Source organism: Trematomus bernacchii, unplaced genomic scaffold (assembly GCF_902827165.1).
Source record: "Trematomus bernacchii unplaced genomic scaffold, fTreBer1.1, whole genome shotgun sequence".
In the NCBI taxonomy this organism is placed as follows: Eukaryota; Metazoa; Chordata; class Actinopteri; order Perciformes; family Nototheniidae; genus Trematomus; species Trematomus bernacchii.
The window spans coordinates 2941282-2957793 of NW_022987513.1; the positions used below are offsets into that span (position 1 = coordinate 2941282).

The 16512-nt window shown below is 38.9% G+C and overlaps 2 protein-coding genes across 2 annotated transcripts; both read left to right on the forward strand.

The window, feature by feature from the left end:
• The first annotated feature begins 4621 nt into the window (after positions 1-4621).
• On the forward strand, positions 4622-5746 carry LOC117469805 (gap junction delta-2 protein-like). Its single transcript, XM_034114248.1, has one exon. The coding sequence runs from the start codon at positions 4622-4624 to the stop codon at positions 5744-5746; it is 1125 nt and encodes a 374-aa protein (XP_033970139.1).
• Positions 5747-11831: 6085 nt separating this feature from the next.
• Positions 11832-15859, forward strand: LOC117499409 (unconventional myosin-XVIIIa-like). Its single transcript, XM_034151778.1, has 2 exons — positions 11832-12749; positions 15845-15859. Exons 1-2 carry the CDS (start codon positions 11832-11834, stop codon positions 15857-15859), a joined length of 933 nt encoding a protein of 310 aa, XP_034007669.1.
• The last annotated feature ends 653 nt before the right edge of the window (positions 15860-16512 follow it).

Consider the following 16512-nt stretch of genomic DNA (forward strand, 5'->3'; position numbering starts at 1 on the left):
ACACACTCTCTCTCTCTCTCTCTCTCTCTCTCACACACACAGTCTCTCTCTCTCTCTCTCTCTCTCTCTCTCTCTCTCTCTCTCTCTCTCTCTCTCTCTCTCTCTCTCTCTCTCTCTCTCTCACACACACACAATGTTCCAAACGGCCCAAAACTTCACAGGTTTGGTAACGATGCAGCCATCAACGCATCATGGCGACAGACCACTCGCCATGAAACACGATGTCGCTGTAAGTAACACGGTCCAATCGTCCCCCAATCTTCACTTGTATATCACCGGTCCATGCCTCAACAGCTCTACGCCAAATCTGAAATCTCACCATATGCCGTTTCCATGGAAACGCATCCCTCGCCATAAAACACAATGCCCAATGCCCCTTTAACTCCTATGAAAATGTTCAAAAAGTGCTCAAAATTCACATGTGTGCTAACAGTCCAGCCATGAAGACATCTACGAGACAGTTTTGAGATTTCTTCAAATGCCGTTGCCATGGCAACACAATGCTCGCCATGAAACACGGTTTTCTCATAACTTCAGTGAAAATGCTTCAAACGGCCCAAAACTTCACAGGTTTGGTAACGATGCAGCCATCAATGCATCTAAGCGTATTATGGGGTGTCATCAAATGCCGTTGCCATGGCGACATACCACTCGCCATGAAGCACGATGTCGCTGTAAGTCCAATGGAAACGGTCCGATCGTCCCCCAAACTTCGCTTGTATATCACCGGTCCAGCCCTCAACAGCTCTACGTCAATTATGGGGTTTCTTCAAATGCTGTTGCCATGGCAACACAATGCTCGCCATGAAACACGGTTTTCTCATAACTTCAGTGAAAATGTTCCAAACGGCCCAAAACTTCACAGGTTTGGTAACAATGCAGCCATCAACGCATCTAAGCGTGTTATGGGGTGTCATCAAATGTCGTTGCCATGGCGACAGATCATTCACCATCAAGTTAGTTCAAAAGTTTGCAGTTCAAATATTCTGCTGCTTTTCCAAGCCTTTTTACTTTCTTTTCTTCACTCATCACACATTCAAGCCCCCAGTGTTCATGTATCATTTCAATCTAAATTATTCACTTTCTTCTTACACATTACATTTCAGCATAGCAGTTTAGCGTCAGCTTTTCAGCATAAAGCATTCCCACTAGCAATTTCTTCAGGAATTGCATTTTCTAGTTTCCTTAGTTATTGTACAATTCACTCTGATAATACAACATATAGTCAACAGACAACTCATGTGTTGTTATAGTTCAAGCACACCAAATGCTATTTTTATTTTTTGCAAACACACTATATATAGTACAAAAATATTGAATATTAAAGTCCCATAATGTAATATATATTATTATTTAATGGGACGATGTGCAAAATGACTACTACTACTTTTGTACATGTATTTAAGTTATTTTATTTGTATAAAAAAAACATAACACAGTGGCATACAAGTAAAAGATCTGAGTAAGTTATTACACCCACAGCTGATTGACACACAGCATTTTTGGCTCTGCCTAGGCAACATATCAAGGCTGCTGAATATTTCAAACTGAAAGTGGACGTAGTAGATACAAAAAATCGACATAGCTTCTATCTCTGAAAATTAGACTTGACACTTTCTGAGTCTCACTATTCTACAAACCATATCTTGTCAGCTTTCTTTCAACAAATGAATCAGACATGTGTTAATCACAAGTCTTCTTTGAACCAAAGGCAGATGTGTCCTTCACTGCGCTATTGCCTGTCATTCATCATCAAATTGTATAACTAATGATTACTCAATCAGGAAACTGTATCACAATGGAATGAATCATAGCTGCATTAGTATGTTTTTGCAGCAGTCTCAAAGATGTTTCACACATTGGACTTTAATTTAGACTTTTGATAGAAGAGAACATGTGATACATTACTGTGGGACACCAATTAATACATGATATATCTCTGTTTACTTCATGCATGATGAAGTCAGACAATGTTAAGAATGGTGGAGGCCGAGTCTGTGGTCAAATGACACCTTCAACCTTGGAGACAGCCAAGAAGAAAATGACACAGCGTGGGGTTACAAGAATAGTATAGCAATGCCAGATGACCTTCATAAGCACCAATAGCTGGCCTTAGATTACTAAGACACATTCCGTTGTTTGTTATTTCAAGATCATTAATTCAAATCGGGCTTGGGCAACATTGTAGATACAATAGAATTCCCATTGTCGTTTCCTAATTTACATTTTTGTACAAAAAACAATCTCTCATATTAAGCTAATGTGTCAGCAACAAAAACAGGGCTCAGATTGCTTAATATAATCAGACAATGAACATATAATGCACTTAGACAAGTATAAGAATACACAATTATTACGTCATCAACTTATTGTAAAACATTTTGACATGATGCCAAATTCTTATATTTTCATCGACTCATGATATATGACCAGTCTATAGTATGGTATAGTATATTTCAGTTCTAATATCAGAATATTCTTGAGGTTTAGAAGTGCAATGCTCTATAAAAGGGTGTACTTGCTTTGGCATAGCCTTATCTCTTTGGCATAAAATGGTACTAAAATGACAATAATAATGTTTATCACAATTCATTCTTGGATAATATATCATTCAACAAAAGGAGTTGTACCAGGCGGAACCACTCTATCATATGGGCAAACAAAGCACAGTTATCACAGTATATCACATTTGTTTTTACCTCAATAAGAGGTCAATTCTTCTTATAAACTCAAAAACAAACTACCAGAATGGAAATCTAATTCAAAAACAACACTCCTGCAACTTAGCCCTCATATGTAGAACCAGGTATTGTTAAAGAACTTCACACTTTTCTTTAAATTGTAAGTCTCCATTTATTTTTTCTTGATGAAGTTAAAGTGGCCCTTCGTGTTGAATCTATGAATAAACACATTTACTGTAATGAAAATGGTTTGTGGTATTTCTTTCTACAGCAATCAAAAGTTGTATATATTTAGTTTGAGTTGCTGAAATTTCTTAAAACTTGAATCATAAGTGACATGAACATTTGTATATGTTGATTCTTCTCACTTCCATTGAGAAACAATACTTGTATTTGAGCTCTATAATGAAAGTGGACACAGTTGGGTGCTAGAATCAGTATTGTGCACTCTTTCCAGCAGGTTCTTTGAACTCTACGCTCGTTTGTGAATGGCTGTTCAGTAAAGGTGCCCCCATTGTGCATTTCCATCTTTGTCCCACTGTACATTGAAAGCCTTTATTCACATACAGTGCAACGAATGTTTCAGTTAGAGTTAGGGAATATGTGTGGTCAGCCCATTCTCCCCACACCCAGCTCAAAATACACGATAACATCCAGCAACGGGCTCCACTCGAAAATATAGTTATGCAGATTGTTTCCTCTGATATTTTTCCAGTTTTGGATAAGGGAAACTCAGATTCTCCACAGGTAAGGTCCTACAGGACAGCAGAACAGAATGAATGTCCAAGAACTTGATTACATTTGAGCTTGTTAATCTTTTTTGTAGTAGCAGATTATGTAGAATACTTTGAGAAATGATGTGTAGACCAAAGGGAATTTAAAAAGACATATTTCTGTTAAAGGAAATGGTGTCTCTTTGAATGTAAACGTGAGAAACTGCTTGTAATTTAAACGCAGTACTGTATCTGCTCCTAAACACTACACACAAACGGTTTAGCATTTTGAATAAATTAAGAGAAAGAAGTAACACTGAAGGTCATGCCAGATTGTGACAACACAGTATTCTATGATATTCATATACATCCACAGTTGATTTCGAGCTCAATATATGAACCTTTATAATTTTGGAAAGCCATAAATGTACAAACACATCCGGTTTTATGCACCTGCTTCCTTGGTAAGACTATTGAGTCACATTTACTGCAGGGCATTTCCTGCTTCCTTAGAAGTTCAGTTTCATTATGATTCAGTTAGGGCTTGGCATTGTTCAAATTGATGTTATCGAGCCTATTCTAACTCAAATGTCACAGAAATCGAATGTGATCCAATTTGGGGGATTTTAGAAGTTGGGGTTTTGTTTTTACGTTACACGTTTACATAACTTTAAGGTTGATTTCATTGACAAATGACTACAGTTAAATCAAGCTATTTATTTGATTACTCATGTGTGTGAATTCATGTAAAGTCAGTATAGCAAGAAAAGTGAAGTAAAATGTTATTCATTTCTTTTACCTGAGACTTTTGTGTTCATGCTATTGTGTTGTGTTCATTCTTTTGCCAAGTATTAATTCACAAAGGAGTATACATACATTGGCTTAAGAATGTGGTTATTTCATTTTGACAATCTATTTATCAGATGACCAGAAAGCATTCTATACAACATAATTTTATTTTGGTATTTCATTCTTTGACTTTTTACCTAAGTAAAATGTTCACTGCAGGACTTTAACACTATTTCTACACTGTGATGTCTCTTCTTTAAAAAAAGATCGAGCACTTTGCCTGGTCACATATTTTTACGTTATTGAGAAATGAAGTGACCTAAGAAGATTGTGGCTAGGTCATCCAGGCCACGATTCAGTTGGCCTGGATGACCTGTGTGAGTTCCTAAATACTGTTGGTAAAAATAATATTGTTGTAACCATCGTGTTTCCACAGAAATGGGAGACTGGTCCATTCTTGGCCGCTTCCTAACGGAGGTTCAAAACCATTCCACTGTCATTGGCAAGATGTGGCTGACGATGCTGCTCATCTTCCGCATCCTTCTGGTGGCTCTGGTGGGGGACGCAGTCTACAGCGACGAGCAGTCCAAGTTCACCTGCAACACCTTGCAGCCCGGGTGCAACAACGTCTGCTATGACACTTTTGCCCCCGTCTCACACCTGCGCTTCTGGGTCTTTCAGATTGTCCTGGTCTCCACACCTTCTATCTTCTACATTGTATACGTGTTGCAGAAAATCACCAAGAATGAAAAGTTAGAGGATGATAAGAAGGTGGAGGTGGTACCAAGGTCATCGCCTTCCTATGAGAGGGATAAACAGACAGGAGGAGATATAGAGGCGACAATGGAAGTTGAAAGTCCCTATAACGCAACCTATAACAAGGAGGACTGGAGTTTAAGGGGAGGGGAGTGTGAGGGGAAGAGCCTTCATGGAGAAGATATTCCAGAGGTAGGAAAGGACCCAACAGAGCTCTCAAGCCAAGTGCTACTTATCTACATCATACATGTTTTGCTGCGCTCCATCATGGAGATAATCTTCCTCATTGGACAGTATTACCTGTTTGGATTTGAAGTTCCACACCTTTTCCGCTGCGAGACCTACCCCTGTCCCAACAGGACTGACTGCTTTGTATCCCGAGCAACAGAGAAGACCATCTTCCTCAACTTCATGTTCAGCGTCAGTCTAGGTTGCTTCATCTTGAACATTGTGGAGCTACATTACCTGGGCTGGATTTATATTTTCAGAGTATTGTTCTCGGCGTGCTGCACATGCTGTGTTTCCAACAGGAATGCAGGACAGCAGGCAGATTTATACTCAAACAACAACCCCCTGTTGCTGGAGCTCAAACACTCTCTGCGGGGCAGGGTCGTCCTGCAGACCACTTCTTTAGTGTCCCGGGATAAGGGCAGCTGCGGGGCCCCAATCCAAGGGCCGACCATCTCCTTCGAGACAGACTCCACACTGGAGTGCACTTCCAAGAGGAATCCAGATGAGAAGGAACGCAGCAAGTCTAAATTACACAATATAGCCAAGATAGGAAGAGGGAAAAAGTCATGGCTGTGAATTATTTCAATAAGAAGAAGTCTGAGGAACTTCCAATGGGAGCTATTTCCTTTGCAAACTATTTGTTTTAAACTATGTAAATTATTTCAAAGGACAATTATATTTTGTGTTGTATAAAGTGGTTGACAGTAACTTTAGGTACATTTACTCTGGCATTGTACTCAAAGGTATAGGGTAGGTAATTTTGGAGAAACCAGCTCGAGTGCTCTAGAATTTGAAAATACACAGCCGGAAAAAATCTGCCACTTCCTTACAGAGCCCCTCCTCCAACACACACGAACGTGCACATGACCAATGAGGGCACGAGATAAGTTTGTGCACATGGAAGGCTGACAGGCAGGTAGGCCATCCAGGTAGGCCAGGTAGGCGAACTTACCTACCCCACCTTTCAAGGTGGGGTAGGTAAGTTTGAGAAACACAAGTTTGAGAAACACTTTTTGTTATATTCCATGGAATGCTCTTAACATCCCGATAGCAATGAATATCTTAAGTGCTTTGACAAATAATCCATAAAAAAATGCCTACCTGCCTGTCAGCCTTCCATCTGTGCACAAACTTATCTCGTGCCCTCATTGGTCATGTGCGCGTTTGTGTGTGTTGGAGGAGGGGCTCTGTAAGGAAGTGGCAGATTTTTTCCGGCTGTGTATTTTCAAATTCTAGCGCACTCGAGCTGGTTTCTCCAAAATTACCTACCCCACCTTTAACCTAAATGTTAAGATACTTAAGTATTTTAATCTATTCTAAACTTCTACTCCATTATATTTATTTGATAACTTTAAAGGTCCCATGTTATGGCCATTTCTACTGATCATATTTCCATTGTTGAGGTCTACTAGAATAGATTTAAATTGTGCAATTTTCCAAAATCACATTGGTTTCTCATACAGCATCTCTGTAAAGTATGTGTATTCACCAGGTATTCACTCTCTGTCCAAAACGGCTTGTTGGAGCTCCTGCCCCCCCCTCCCTGTGAGCCCAGTGTGCTCTGATTGGTCGGGACGTTGCGAGGCTCGTTGCTGCTCGTTGCTGCTCGTTGCTGCTCGTTGCTGCTCGTTGCTGCTGCGAGCTGCTGCGAGGAGCGGACAGGTTTCCGGGTCGGCGATACAGCGAGAACAAGCGAAACTCATCCTGAGCACACACAAACACTCACAGCCGAAGTAAAAACAATAAGTGTGGCTTGATATTGAGTAAGAAAAAGGTTTATAACGCTGTGAGAATGGCTCTACGGAGAGCATTTCTCAGCGATCCCAACTCGTCTATTACCAGCGTTCAGGGAGCTCTATGCAAGTCAATGGGGACTCCCTGTTAGTTAGCCAAGGGATCCTGGTGTGTGAGGTGCTCCGCGGATTGGTCCATTTGGGCCAATCTGGTCATTTGTTGTTGATTTGGGTGTTCACACGTCACAGAACCCAGGAAGCAAACAATGGAAAATGAGAAATCTCCAACGAGGCGTTTTGGGGCAGCATAGACAGGTCTTTTCTGTGTTAGAGTTTTACTCGCTACAGGGTGTACTTTGAGGGTTTGTGAATTTGCAGACCGTTTACATGCATAAAAACCTTCATAACACACAAGGGGACGGGTAATAACCGGAAAAGCATGGCATGGGCCCTTTAACAATTCAGACAAAATATATTCAACAAATCATTGTTTGTTTGTTTGTAGCCTTTATTTAACCAGGTGAAAATCCCATTGAGATCAACGATCTCTTTTTCAAGGGAGACCTGCAGCACATTGGTTACACATAAAAACAACAGAAAACAAAAAGGACATCATACAACATAATTACAGGGGTATAAATTAGCAACCTATTCACAATGACAGATATCTAATAACATTTCATCCAGCCGCGTATCATGTATTATTATTGGTTAAGATACACATTTTCGATCCCTTGGGGAAATTACCAAGCTATATATTGTATATAGTAAAACATATAAGCTCATCCTATGCCAGCTGCAGAATAAAAGTGATGAACACAAAAAATGTAATCATTAATATATGTCATTATGAAATGGGCTGAAGTGCACTTAAAATATATGTTGGTAATAATGCTTCTGGTATCACTACTTTTACAAAAGAGGTTTGTATATTTTCTATTTATGACTGCACTTGTATATCTCTTAATGGACTAACATTTAAATAGTTTAAGAATTGATCAATATGAGTTATGAAGTAAGTGATTATTAAAGTCATTCAGTGGATTTCAATAAGAAACAGTAACAAACTCAGTGTATTTGTTTATTTCTAGCCGAGATGTGTTTAACATTCTTGGTTTTACTTTAGATGTAGAGATTATAAGAGACAGTAAAGCTTTTTATGCAAATGTTTCTGTTAATATAGTCAAATCAATGTTTTTGCTTGATTAATTCATACATCGACTTACTCCTAATCATTGTTGAAGAAACCACAAAATATTCTTTAAAAATAGATGGATAATGAGTTTTAAAAGCAGCAACTTCATATTCAGGTGGCCCAATGAGCGACAATACACAAGGGTTCTGATCTAGATTCTCATTGTTTATCACTATGCCAGCATGGAGTGTAACCTGCACAGTAAGTTTCCTGGGCCATGGAGTGGGCCCAAAGGCTTGATTTTACTTGACTTACCTTGAACCAGATATATCTGAACAAACGTGTGCTGTCTTGCATGACAATTTTATCCCGTAATATACAAGCTTGGGATAAAATGTAATCATATATAAAAAATGAAATGTATAAAAGTGGAAGGCAGAGATTAAGAAAAGACAAAACAAATCTAACAAAATGAAGATGTGTTTGTGTTTTGAGTTCAAAGATGAGTCCTTAAAAGCAACATTTGGGAGTATTTACCTCTTTAGGCTACAGTATGTACTAAAATGATTTACCTGCACAACCAGTGATCCAGTTCATAAAAAAGACCAGGAGGGGTCACTGCTGTACGGTTTACCCTGGTGCTACCTTCAAGTGCTATTGGAATTACTACATATTTACCGCAATTTGATGTAATTGTCGACCCAAACACGATTGCAGAAGGCGAAATATGGCACAAATGTTACACATATATGCTGACATACAAAGTTGGATTGTATGTAAGCAGTATAAATTAAGATGGTGAAAATATTTCGTGAATCGTAATACATGTTAGTTGTTTTCTTAATATGATAACAATTCAATTTTCCTCTCAATATTTGACTTTCATAAACATGACCACTACATTTATTTTTCAGAAGACAAACAAAAACACAAATATCAGGTTGGTTGTGTCCCATGGTCGTTTTCCTAACCGACCAAGAATCCTATATTGTTATAACGGAGTTTACGGAAAGCATTTGAATGCATCACCAGTACCTACATTTCTCGCACCTACTGTCAATTTCAAGGAGGAAAATGCTGAAAACTTCAAGCAAGAAAACAACGTGGGCAACTACAGGTATGTATGTCAGTGTCATATGTGCTCAAAGCGTTTGCTATATGTTATTTTATTTAAATAACATTGTTGTACTCTCTGCTGAAAGTGTTCCCTAAGGCCACCGGTGCTAGAGAATGAGGGCAAAGCAGCTTAAAGGGAGAACATTAAGCTGTGGGCTAGACATAGCGAAATCCTAGCTTTAGCATGTGAAACGTTAGCCTATTAAGTTTAGTAAAGCTAAAAATAAAAACATATTCTTATTTCATATGAAACGTCATCATATTCACATAATTATAAAGTGCTGTAAAGTGATTGTATAGCCATTTTATAGCCTGTTTTACCATGTAATTAAGTGAGGATTAAGTGCGAATTCACTGTTTATGGGGTGACAAAGGCTACCGCAAGGCATTTAGCTTCCATTGTGAGTATTGGGCACAAATGTTCAGGTGTTCTGCATCACTCTAGTGGTGATGCTGAACATTTGACAGCAAGACAGATGAGGTCAAAGCTCTTCCTACCAGAGTCTGTATGTAGGGCAGTTCAAATGTAAAGAGGCATAGACATGTGTCAGTGTATTGGACTAAGGAAACATATATCAAATCTTTAGTAAATGTATGTTTTCAAGATAATATAATAATAATAATAATAATAATAATAATAATAATAATAATAATAATAATAGGTGCTGTCAGTCCCATTTCACTCAGATTACCTGAGGTTGGAGAAGTACTCAGATCCTTTACTTCAGTAAAACTACAAATACTATCAACTTATTAACCTCAAATTGTACCTAAAGTACAACAAGTACTCATTCTGCATAATGGCCCATTTCAGAACTATATAAAGTACGGCAGAATTATAAGCTAAATGTACTCCAAATATCAAAAGTAAAGGTACTCGTTGCAGAATGGATATTTTCACAGTATTATATTATTATGGTTAGTATTTTACCCTGTTTTTATACATGTAGGAGTATTTTAGTTTGTCAATGTGCAACAAATGTAGAGATGTGAAGCACTATGGAGATAATAGTACAGTACTGCATTATACCATATCAGCATATCATGTGTTTCTAAATGTACAAAACGAGTTACTGTGAATGTTAAAATAAATGTACTGGGGTAAAAAGTACGATATTTGTCTCTGAAATGTAGTGGAGTAGAAGTATAAAGTAGTAATGAATAGCAATACTCAAGTTTATTACAAATATGTCAAAAAAGTATGTAAGAAGTACAATACTTGAGTAAATGTACCATGTTACTTTCCACCCCTGGTGATGCTGAACATTTGACAGCAAGACAGAGTAGGTCAAAGCTCTTCATATCACTGTCTGTATGTAGGGCAGCTCCAATGTAAAGTGGCATAGCCATGTGTCAGTGTATAGAACTGAGAGAACATATACCAAATCTTCAGTACAATCTTTATTTCCTGTTCAGATTTCAATGCGATAATAGGTGCTGCCAGTCCCATTTCCCACAGATGACACTACACTTTTCTTCTGAGTTTAGGAATGGGTGTTTGCATGGAAAACAAATGTTTGATTAAAATGATACAACAACTGCAACACAAGTTATGACATGATAAGCAATACAGTATCTTAGTTGTTTTTGTGTTGCAACAATAAGATATAGGAAACATGTTAAAATTGTGTCAACTGTGAACCTTGGCACCTGATATGGCTTAACTAACAAACATGTGTGATTAGATACATTATTGTCACATACACATGTCAAATAAGGGATTCTTTTAGGCTTCAATCATATTTCATACATAACATAAATATGACAAACACAGTGCTGAGTGCTGAAAGAAGTATACAGATCTTGCCATACCACCATGTAACTCTGTTACAAATAAAGGTTCTTCATTTGAAATTATACTTAAGAAATTATACTTTAAGTACAAATAATGTTCTCATTCATTGAACAATATTATATATATTAGTGAATTTAACCAAGGCATCAATAGAGTTTTGTCAAAACCTACGATAAAGTATTTGGTTATATTTTGTATTATCTGAGTCTGAACTAAAGTTACTAAAGCTATCAAAAAATGGGGTACAATAGTAGCCTCTGTACTCGAGTGAAGAATGTAGTAGTAGCAGGAAATATCACAGTTAAGTACAAGTTGTACTAAAGTACAGTACTTGAGTATATACTTACTGTCCACCACTGAAAAACGTATATTAAACTTGAATTAAAATCCTATAGTCCTATATGTCATACAGCTCTGGAAAAGGTTAAGAGACCACTCCACATGTTTCTTCAATCTCAATCTCTACATTTATGGCTGCCATTCAACCCTAACCCTAACCAGCTTAATTAGGTGTCCCATATCACATATCTCCATTTTGTTTTATGATAGTTCTTGTATGTGTAACTGTTTGTTCATTTAATAAATGAAATCCTATGAGGACTTTGAAATGTCTACTGCAGCTTTGTTTTGCACATTTGACATATTGTATGTGCAATTACAAATGTGCATGTCAAACAAGATTGGCTAATAATTGACATTGAAGCACATTATCCAGTATTACCTTACTACCTTAAGTCCTATTCCTTCCTAATTTCCCCCTCTTCTTCCTATTCCTTACAGGTAACATCATAGGTCCGTAGATGCTTTCTCATCATATGCAAAACTGTCCCTTCGTTGCTGTTGACATTTGAAACTGGTAGAACATTTCAGAACAATTTGAGAATGTTTCACCTTATTAAGAAAGAGAAGGAGAAGGACCTGGGCAAGAAAGAGAAGAAAGAAAAGAAAGAGCGTATGTCCCAGGCCGAGTTGAAGAGCCTGGAAGAGATGAGCATTCGTAGAGGATTCTTCCACCTCAACCGAGGGAGCACTAAGAGGGACTCCAAGGGCAGACTGGAGATCTCTAGTCCTATCCCAATCAAGGTGGCTATCAACACGGAGCTCAGCCTGACAGATCTGGAGGTGGAGCGCCTTCGCAGCGCCCTGGGGCAGGACATGGGGCAAATGAGTCCCTCTGGTGAGGACGTGAAGTTACATTATCTGGACCCTCAGCGCAGCTCTGTAAAAGAGAGAGCTGCGAAGTTTGGTGAACTTAATTCTTCCGCCCAGAGGCACGTGTCTTTTTCCCAGCAGGAGGCTTCGCATTTGTATCGGCAAAACTGGAGAAGAGCTTCTTTCAAGTACCGCTCCAAGCCAAACTTCCGTAAGGTCCACATTCCTGAGATGGTGGAGAAGACCTTCCCCGGTGCTGACCTACAGTTGCCCATGCTTGTTGCTCCACCAATACCAGATCCAAGAGAGCTGGAGATACAGCGGCGCAACACTGGGGATTTTGGATTCTCTTTGCGGAGAACCACCATGCTAGAGAGGCAGCCTGACGGAGGGGTGTGTCGGCGCGTGGTGCACTTTGCCGAACCAGGTGCCGGGACAAAGGACCGGGCTCTAGGTCTGGTTCCAGGAGACAGGCTTGTGGAAATAAATGGGATCAATGTGGAGAACAAGAGCAGGGATGAGATCGTGGAGATGATCCGTCAGTCCGGAGAGTCGGTCCGGCTCAAGGTTCAGCCCATTTTGGAGCTGAGTGAGTTAAACCGCAGCTGGCTGAGGACCACTGAAGGCCTTCACAAAGATCTTCCAGAGGTGAGTAGTACTTATATTTAAATATATTTGTACAATGAGTAAAAAGATTCCAACTTGCAATTCCACATTTACTGATTCTGTCTCTTTAAAGCCATTGCATCATTTTATATAAGTGCTTACTAGGGGTGTCACGATATACTGGTATTGAGGATAGCATTTTTTACAGACTCTCCACCTAACTACACTTGTATTTTGAGTGTTATTAATTCTCCCAAAAAATAATAGAAAATGCAGGTTAAAGAATGTTAAGGATGAATCTGACTCATAGCATTATTTGTATTCTTTTTGTAAATATTTTCTAAAGATATTGCCGTAATATCTTGAATTCCTATTGCCACGTTAGTCATCTACTGAATCTTTGGCTGTTTTTTGTTGACAAATAGTTTTATTTTGGATCTTTGTATTTTATACTTTTGAAAAATTAAAGGTTATGATCATTTTTTATATATTATTCACATCATCATTGAAAAATATATATCACAATGATAACAATAGTATTTTTTGAAGAAGATTTGTACTGAATTTTTTTTTTTTTATAATTCTTAAGAATAATGTTTGTAGGCCAGGACTGTTGAACCACAAACATGTATTATATTTTCACAATTGATATATCGCAATATTGTGATTTTGATACTATTGGGATTCATTGTGCGTCTCTAATGTTCCTCTAGTGTTCCTGGAAATGTGTTTGTGAGTTTTTAAAACTAAACCTGGGGTAAATTGACCAAAATAATATTTTTGTTTTCTTGTATGTATGTGGTAATGCACCTTGCATCCATGTAGTGGATTAAAGATGTCTGGATCATGGGTGGAACTGTAATGACACTGGTAATGTGCTTTTGTGCTTGCATGTATGGGGGAGTGTGTGTTTTGAAAGAGAGAATGTGTTCTGTGTATATATAATCCCCCCCTCCCCCCACTCCTTTGACACCAAACAATAGGATGCTGAAAGAAGACAACGGCCCAAGCGCCACCACAGACCATGGCCATATGGTCTTGTAAGATTTGGCTAAGAGCCCATTCAGATCTTTTCGCTTGGATAAGCATGTGCAACAAGTAGAGGAGCATCATGTTCAACTCTTTATTAGCTGGCACAACAAACACCATAGTTTGAGCATCCTTTAGTATCTTTAGACAGTGGGTGAGATACAGTACTGTGGCTCAGCTTAGGCCTGTGCAGTGTACTGTTATTTAAACTCCAAAAGCAGAATACTGTTTGATATCGTTGCACTTTGTAAAGGCCTTCTCAGTTAAGTTACAGTGTGTATATTCATTCTGATATATGACACAAAAATGTTTCAAATGCCATTCTTTGTAATGGCCAGCAGGGGGCGACTCTACTGGTTGCAAAATGAAGGAAGATTGTATAGAAGTCTATAGGCGCGTTCACTTCACACCGGAGTACTTTTCACCGTACTTTTCGCGTTTAGTTCCGTTAGTACCCCTTATGTCGCGTTCACACCAAAAAGATCACTTAATCCCGGGAACTTTTACCCCCATTTTTAGTGCCTGCAAACCACGCCCCGTAAAACTCTGAAATGTTTTGTAGAGCCGCCATTTTAATTCCCCTCCTCGACTCCCCTCCTCGACTCCTATCCTCGTGTCTTAGTCCCGCCCACAGGAGACGCGAGCGGAGGAGTCAAGGAGGGGAACAAAGGAGAGAGGAGTGGAAGCAGCAGGCGTTTAGAGAAATGAGAAATCCTCTCCTCTGAGCAGTCATTTTAAAGAGACATCCATTAATGATGACAGGAGGCACAGCAGCCCTCTGCCTGATGGACGGTCAGAACTGTGTTCATGATGACTTATATATTTACTTTTAATTAATTCACAGTGCGGTATAATGAGACAATAACAGGCTACAGATGCAGACATATATACACACATATATATTTATATAAATATATACAATTTCAGAATCAAACAAGTATGAGAGCACTCTCATAATAACGTAACACTATCAGAGACTGGATATACCCCCCCCTCTGGTCGCTACAATGGGGAAATGAAATTACGGGCCAAACGTTTTATTTACAAGTATTGAAAGTAAGCAGAGGAAACCAAACCAACTGAGACTTGTCTGTCCGCCGCATCTACGCACACACACGCACCTACACACTGTACAACACACACCTACACACTGTACAACACACACCTACACACTGTACCACATGCACCTACACACTGTACAACACATACAGCTCCTAAAGCATATAATATATATCAGGATACAGCCGTTGTGTATTTTATTATGTGAAGCACTAAATGGTTTTAGAAAAATATCGACTCTTTGTTTGTAGATAATAAACTAAAGCATACCAATAAAGAGAGTAATGTAGGCCTGTTATACTGAGTGATATATATTATACACACTGCTCTGTTTTCTGCACGGACCTCACAGCTGTTCTCACTGTAAACATTGCGTCGTGATTAAAGCAGTTACTAAAATAATAATATCCAGGGGATGCATGCAGAGCTGTCATTGGCTGAGATAAGTCCGGCCGTGGGTCACGACTTTTTTTATTTATTTATTTTTTTTAAAGATTTTTTTGGGCCAGATTAGCCTTTATTGGAGATGACAGTGTTGAAATGGGGGAGATAGAGGGGATGACTTGCGTACATGGTCCCAGGCCGGATTTGAACCTGGGTCCTCCGCATGGGAACTAAGTCCCTATACAGTACATGGACCGCCAGCTCTACCAGGTGAGCTATATGGCGGCCCTGTCACGACTCTTTTTAAACATCACTGTTGCCGGAAATACATCCGCGGAGGATCCGCGGAGGATACATCAGTGTATCCTCGATTATAGCTCCTCCAGAGAGCCTCCTCCATGCTCGATCCTCGGTCCTCGAGGTGCATTTAGAGAAATTAGATGTCCTTCAACATGGCGCGCTGAAATCCATTTCCGGGTCACTACCGGAGGACCGAGGATTCGAGGAGTCGAGGAGGGGAAATTCGAGAAATGAGAAACCTTCTATGAGAAACTATACTACTTCCAACTGGATTTATTACACCCAAAAACATTTTCCCTAAGGAGTTTTTGGTCTCAATTGCTAGTTTCATGATGTTCATTTTGAGAATTTTGGTTCCATTACAGGTAAACGACATCTAATGAGGCTTTAGTGCGGGATATTTGGTTATTTACCGCTCGCTGCCACAATGTTTGTCTGGTTTTAGGTACCCTCCATGTTTTTGTCTTTTATTTTTTGTATTTCAACCCTTCCACAGTGTTTTTATTTTATGAAAGTTAATTAAAACATTTTGGTCGCCTTAACAAAACTTTTGCTTTGATTGTTGTTTGGGTACATAAATAAGATGCAAATAGTGTATTATACAAGGCTGGTGTGTACAAATCTAAGACATTACAGCAGTGAGACAGAGACACACCTGCCATTAGTGATATGTGCTCATTTTCTATGTGTGTTAATCACATTGTCTGATTTTCTATCCAATGCTTTTACCCATCTTAACATAAAATAATTGTCATTTACATGAGGTTATATATTTGTGGGAATTATTAACACAATTTCTGTACTTTGTCCTACATTCAACTGATCTTTATGATCATCATGTAAAAATCAGAACGTGCATGTGAGCGTGACCTAGAACCAACAGCGCTATTTATAGGTGGTTATTATAAGATCCAGATTCTGTATCTAGAGCTCTGCAACAGAGAGAACGAGAGGATGCATTAGACATTTTGATCAACCCTATTTCTTGCAAGTGTAATCTGTGACGTTTCATAACACTCTAATTGACGTATGT